At 41.8% G+C, this 6,883-nt stretch overlaps 2 protein-coding genes across 2 annotated transcripts in view; one reads left to right on the top strand and one right to left on the bottom strand.

Annotated features, from left to right (window-relative positions):
- Nucleotides 1-777: 777 nt before the first annotated feature.
- Nucleotides 778-1,240, top strand: PHALS_13072 (uncharacterized protein; the record flags this gene model as incomplete). Its single annotated transcript, XM_024728752.1, has 2 exons — nt 778-882; nt 956-1,240. The coding sequence occupies 2 exons, from the start codon at nt 778-780 to the stop codon at nt 1,238-1,240; spliced, it is 390 nt and encodes a 129-aa protein (XP_024579198.1).
- Nucleotides 1,241-6,393: 5,153 nt separating this feature from the next.
- PHALS_13071 (Component of synaptic membrane glycine-, glutamate-and thienylcyclohexylpiperidine-binding glycoprotein (43kDa)) overlaps nt 6,394-6,883 on the bottom strand; it is a gene marked incomplete at both ends in the record, with an annotated part of 1,889 nt that continues 1,399 nt past the window's right edge. Inside the window, one exon of the mRNA XM_024728751.1 lies at nt 6,394-6,554. Within this exon, the coding sequence (XP_024579197.1) occupies nt 6,394-6,554 (161 nt within the window). The remainder of the gene's footprint in view (nt 6,555-6,883) is intronic.

Raw genomic sequence — 6,883 nt, 5'->3', positions numbered from 1 at the left:
GTAGACTTTCAACCAATGAGCAATTGCCAACGTCGATGTTGACGCTCCAGCATCAACCGTATGATGTTGTTGATTATTCCAGCATGGTAATATTGTCCGATAGGAATGTAGGATTGAGATAAGACATGTAAAAGTTGATCTTATGTAAAATTTGGCGTGATCGTCCTCTGCTTTACGGCAAGCAGTTGGCGACCACGTCACAAGTAGTTGGTAAATCCGCAAGTTAATCCGATCACGTCACAGAAGCGACAATCAAGGCACATAGCCCACTATGAAATTGGCTATGCAAAACTCTGCTGCCGATCTTATTCATCAGTGGCAACTTGCATTTTGCCTTTGATTCTTGGAACACACCAATCTCGGCATCCGCTATTGAACCGCGACGTTTGTGCTACGATAAAGTTCCTTCGATACTTGTTCTTGGAATGTAAACCGCTTCCCAGCTCTGCGTGCCCGTTCTTAATATGGTGTCGAAATATTTAATCCGAGCTTCAAGTGGCTTGTATCGTTACTATGCGCGAACGGGCGCTAGAAATAGAGATGAAGCATTCACCAAGTATAGCAGATACTCTATGCAGTGAAGCTCACTTCATGTAATCGTACAGCAATTAGTACATGATTGGCAGTAAATAGCCTGCACTGGAGGTCCGAAATCTTCAGGTCATTGTGACGGTATTTCTGCCCACATTCAATACTTCTAGCGCTTTATAAACTTCGCAAAGGCCCAAGACTCTCTCGGAGTCATTCGTTACCTTGATTTTCTGCTACTTCTCGACGATGCAGTATTTCCTTTGTGCAACATCTTCAACATTGGCACTCATACAACTTCAGAAAGCAGCATGGACTTCTGACGAGAAGAGCCAAACATACCCGCTAAAAGCTGTGGATTTGTTTATTTGGCCCCCAGCGTAGTCGCTGACAGCTTTAAGGGAAAAGAATGAGTTTAAATAAGTAGATGAAAGGCAGCAACGAAGCTAGACTGCATTATCGTTCTGATAAGGTTACAATCGAGCGCAATGAAGTAATATGTGAGTATATATCCAAGAAGCTCACTCAAAAGTTCTCTCCTCACTCTGTTTACCCAATACCTTCAGTGGGGTATGCAGGTTCGAGACCCACCACGATAAAATTTGAAGAATGGTATTTGGTATTCGTGCCCCCCCACAAAGAGGAGCTAAACCTTTTTAATCTCTCAGTGTTTTTATCTCAAAAAGCTGCTCCCACGGTTTCGTTTGTTTAGCAGTGAAAATAGGCTCACTTTAGACTCAAACATCACAAATACATAAAAATTTGCTATATGGTGATATTGAATCGCGCTCACTGAACATTGTGGGAACTAACTGGTCAATATGTCCAGCTGAAAGTTTCTAGTTTCTTGCACGAGCACTTGATAATCTTTAAGCCATCGCAAGCCTTGTGCTTCTGATATTGTCTATGCACAAATCGCGATAATTTTGGACAAAAAAAAGATTGACTTTGCGCACATCGCCGCCGCTCTGAGGCACGCTAAGATCCGCCAATTCAAGTGCTGAGCTGATGAATATCCTCCCGGTAACATATGCGATTATTTTGGCGAAGATAACATTTCATAACACACAAAACTATACTATGTTGAGACCGTTAGTGCAAAAAAGGGTGAACTTTCGCGTCACCCCAACTGTGACGGGGTTTTACGTACCCTTGTATGAAAGGGCGGGTCGCACAAGATGGTGTGACCGTACATAGGTGTAGATTACACGAGTTGGTGTAATCACACGGCAGCGTGGCTACACTGTAACAAGAAGCCAGCCACCAAGTGGCAGGATTGCTAGTAGTAATGCATATTAATTAGGTTTTTTTTTTGGCTACACTGTAACAAGAAGCCACCAAGTGGCAGGATTGCTAGTAGTAATGCATATTAATTAGGTTTTTTTTTACTATATTAAATGAGTAGTAGTTTAATAATTAGGAAGACCTGTGGTTTTAATTATTGGCGGCTCTGCCGCAACTAAAACAAATCAACACCGTTTTAATTCTGAAAAGAAGACTTCATTCATCTTGGCTAAGGTTTTAGGTACTCTTGGAGGCAGCGGAGTACGATCCGCTACACTCTTACTGATTCTTGTAAAGAACGTAAGGTTGGTGACCTTACATTCGCTTCTTCTATGCAAAGAGCTACGACAGTTCCTACATCGACTCAAAACTGTCGCATTACACAATGGTGACGTCGCGCCTTGATGAGGTGATACGTAACTTCACGACCAGTTGACACTTATGCTCCGATGTTGTAATCGTTAACAAGCAGGAAAAATTAAATGCGACTTGGCCAAAGCGCTAACTTGCACTTTTGCATCGTTCTTATTACTCCAAGGCTTGCTACTATACTCACCACGTGTTGGTATAACACGATGAGGTCCTTAAATACAAATCAATGTGATACACTAGACATACAGCTCAGTAAGTGGAATGTACAGGCTTCTCAACATGTATCAACGAATTAGAATTAGAACTCTGCATGCACGTTCCCGCCGCAAGAAGCAGCGTCCTTGGCCAGCATGATCTTTGGCTGTCCATTACCATGGAGTTAATTTTGATTGTTCAAACGAATCGTCCAGTAATGCTGCAGTATTGTCTTTGTGATTCCTTCAGTAAGTTGGCTCATCTCGCTACTGTCAGAGACACAATACTTATGAAAGTACAGTCAAGCTGTTTCTGAAGAACCATACTGCTAGTTTGGCTTATTGTCGAGTGACGAGATTGGCGCCATTTTAGCAAAATTCTGATTTATTTAGCTGAAGGTGACTGGGATCAGGTCGGATAAGTTTATTGCGAGACATTGACAGGCGGGTAGATAGATAGGCGGCATTGCTCGGTCGGTAGAGATATAGGTCTCACGTCATTGATTCCTTAATTTCACTTTATCCTGGTGTCCTCTTGGTTTTCCAACAAAGTAGCTCTTATCTGCAATTAAAAAAATTTCAGCGACATGCTGATATGAACCCGGCTACACTTTGACGGTCTTATCACGAAGAGACTAAGCGTCATACACTAAGTGTGCGACGTTCTGGCTAGGACTCCAGAAGCGGTACATAGATGCAACCTGTTGAGGGTGATAAGATTTTATATAGCGTTGTTAGCCATCTTACAAATGCAGTGCCTGTAGTCTATAAGACATACTTACGTCGGAAAAAGAAGCTCATTATGATTATCGCCACAAACAGTTTGCTTTAGACTCTGAATATCCTTGAAAAGAGGCGAACACACCCTTTCTTTTCATGAGCTTTACAATGACCCCACTCTGCAAGCCGTTCAGACGTACATTAAATTGACTAAGGCATTTCAATGCGACACCACCCCCGATTGTAGCTGAGCGATTTGCTTATCTTCAGCAGCGATCGGATTTTATTGTGTAAGACTCCCCACAACACGAAGAATGTTCACGGAGCAGCTGAATGAGGATCGCAATCAGCTGGCTTGACTCAATAAGCAGATCACGTGAGACATATTTAAGGCTGACGAGTTCAGTGTTAAGAAATAAGATGCTTTTTCTCTAAGGAATCGGGGGCCCCATATTGACAAGTGCCAGGAAGCCATCGATGGTTGGCGACTCGGCACCTTCTCTGGTTACACTGTCCAACTGAAAGGAACAGCTTTTTGTAACGCAGCGTCCTTCTTAATATGCGAGTTGGACTAGGTCAATTAAGCAATCAGCGACGCTCAGTAGTAGTAGGACGATCATTTTGCTAAAGCTGATTTTTGAAGCTGTGATAAGGGCATACTGACATGCTTTTACCGGTCAATGCTGAATTTAGTCATATAAGCCTTAGCAAATTTGCCAGAGTCTGGTAACATACGTACAATTCGTAATGGGCACAGATTTCCTCAATTACTGCTGGTCCTGCGGTAAGAGGATCGCATGAGGTGTGATGATTTGAGGGGTCAAAAGTGCTCTTCAAGCAAATGCTAATCAAATGTATTGCTCTCCGATTGGGTGAAAGCTCCACACACACATAGGTCCATGGCAGGCGAGTTTCGATATATTTAACCGATTTTTTCGCCGTGGTTCGCATAAAACAGACTTATCAAAGTCACTGTAACTCTCGGGAAAACTTAGCTGAGCCAGGCCAAACTCATTGAATACAAGCTGAACATCTTCGTGAGTTCCAAGACAAAGAGTTGTTATCCTTTTGGTCTTAGGGAGCAAGTACACTTGCACAACTCATGCAGAGGTTAGGTGAAATATAACTCATTATCATCGAGTAGCTTTCAAAGGCGGAAAGTATGTTGGCCGTGTATTCTTTGTTGAAGGCGCATGTGCTGGTCCCGATCGATAGAGCCACTGTGGCACGCTCCTCGAAGAACATCTAAGTTCCCCCCGCACCAAGCACGGCCTGCATGACTTCTGGCGCATGGGCGACGTCTTTTGGAGCAAGTTGAACAGAAAAGTCCCTGGTATATTGGGTGCTCGTAGTGTCGTAGCGAAAGGCAAGTAATTATGACCCAGTGGTATCCCCATTTGGGGGAGGGATATACCACTTGGTGTACGTACACTTTACACTATTGTTCCTCGGGTTAAAGCTAAGCACAACAAGAAGTACGATAGTAAAAATGTCATTTTATGCAATCCGTTCGAGCAAGTCGTATGATTGAAAGGTACGTGGGACACGTTGTCTGCTATCCTTAACCTTTTTTTTCGTACAGCATCCTAATTTAAATAAGGTTCAGACAAAAATGAAAGAGAACCATTTCATGCTTCACTTCATTATAAAATAGTTTAGCATCGCACGTTGTAGATGGTAAGTGAAGATTGGTGTCACTTGCTATCTAAGTTCTCCCCACTCACTGTTTAACGGATCTTGGCTTTCATGTTCAATTGCTTTTGTGCACCAAAACATTATGGTATGGTTGGCAAACTATTTATTCATTTTTTTCTAGATTGTTGGGTTTGCGTACATTGTTAGAATAATGCACTCCAAAACAGTCGTATCTAGATGCTGTATACCGGTTTCGTCGTTAGTCGATTCTAAATATCGTGATTATCGATCAAAATATCTTCTGAAACCCTGATTAAATGTCATAAACCTTCATTCCCCCTTCTGCAACTCAAGTAAATCATCTCGGAACAATACATACAGCTCTTCTGAAATAATACACTCTCAGTAGAATACACACGCACGTTTACTGTTAGATGACCGTGGCGGATGTTTCATATTTGTCCGATTAGTCTTGTAAATAACAAATAATCTCATCAATGTGCGATGGAGCTTCATGCCAAATGATTAAGCTAGCCTTTACATTTAGCCCGTTAGAACATATTGTTGCAAGAAAGAGCAGGTTATTTCTGCGTCAAGTTAAGAGGGATCCTTAACGTAGAGAAAGCCGAACGACCGCCATCAAGAGCAGTAAAGATATTTTGTTGGACGCGCCAAATCTCGTATCTGCTCTGTTAAATGTAATTCCGCAACATTTATTCGCAGATTTGTAGACTCTCTCGGGTCACCAGATTCTTAATGACTGATTTTGACCGTTGGACGGATTGTATACTGCATCAATTACACCATTATGGATAACACTTTCACTTCGTTTAAATAAAGTCCAAGCTCTCGGATCATGTTGCGGTCATTACCCCTCAATTCCGTACGAGCCAAATTGCTTTTGCAAAGTTTTTCCAAAACCAAATGTGGAAATTGGTGACTCTGAGCAAATCAAACTATCGACCCAAAATCCGTTTGTCTGCAGTATATCGTTTTTATATTTAAACGTGTAAAACCGGACTGTTTTTCAATTGCCAAACTGTATTGTGCGTTAACGCATCTTAAAGAGTTTGAAGCTCCCCTTTTGAGAGGAAACAAGGTAGTTGCTAGGTGTTGGCACAATCAGTATAGTAGAGAATATGTCGCCTTTGTCATGCATGACGCCAAATCCACATCGCTTCCAAGACACCCCAATTGCAAAAAGCATTCCGGAATATTGTACACACTTCGCTTCTACCAATAGTTTCAAATTATTTCGTACAGCGTAGGTCACTTTTGTTGGCAAAAAAGTCTAAAATGGAGATGCCCCATATTTCTTGGTAATTCACTGCACAGGCGTTCAATAGCCGCAGAAATTTATTTCAATTCAAGTTCTTAATTTGTATCCAATTGAGGGCATTAAGGAACGTAATGATTGATATCAGCAACTTGGTTATCGAAACTATGTCAGCATAGTTTCTCTGCGGACCAGAAAAGGCCGGCTTCATCAATGTTTCAAACGTGGCAACTTTTTCCTCTATTAGCTTTTCGGTAAACTGTGTCACGGATTTGCACGGTTCGCTGAGTCATGACAACACCGATAGTAAAGGAGGCGTATACACTCTCTCACCGGCGATATGTAACTTGCGCTCAGGAATAGAGCGATATTACTGAATTCAAATCACTTTCTTTCTCTTTCTTTCTTTAGCAACGCAGACCACAGGTTATCATTTCGATCAAAGCCCTTAAACAGATACTTGACAGCTGTGATAGCAGTACGAGCCTCCATGTCGATACGCATCTGTTGTTTTAAGAATTGTAAAAAATTTATAGCTCGACCCGCTGCTGAATGTTAAATTTCGCATTCTTGTATTTTATCTTAGTACCTATTCGATAGTTGTCCTATTATTTTTATTCATTAGCCGTCGGCGGTAACATGCGTTAATCTTAACGGAGGTCTCGTGATTCCCTTAAAAATGTTCCATTTCTCATGTAACGATTCTCTTATCTGTCAAACCGCAAGGACCATGGTTATGCAAGTCACGACCACTTACATAAGCCTGCATTGACCCCTGCGTTTGGCAATCGGGTGGATCTAACTTTATGATATTATTATTTGTCGCGTTTTCTTAAGTTTTTGAGAGTCGAGAGGATGAGAAGGAGACTGTTGA

Source organism: Plasmopara halstedii (genome assembly GCF_900000015.1).
Source record: "Plasmopara halstedii genome assembly, contig: Scaffold_650, whole genome shotgun sequence".
In the NCBI taxonomy this organism is placed as follows: Eukaryota; Oomycota; class Peronosporomycetes; order Peronosporales; family Peronosporaceae; genus Plasmopara; species Plasmopara halstedii.
Note: the sequence above shows the minus strand (reverse complement) of the source record. Positions and strands in the feature narration are given on the sequence as shown.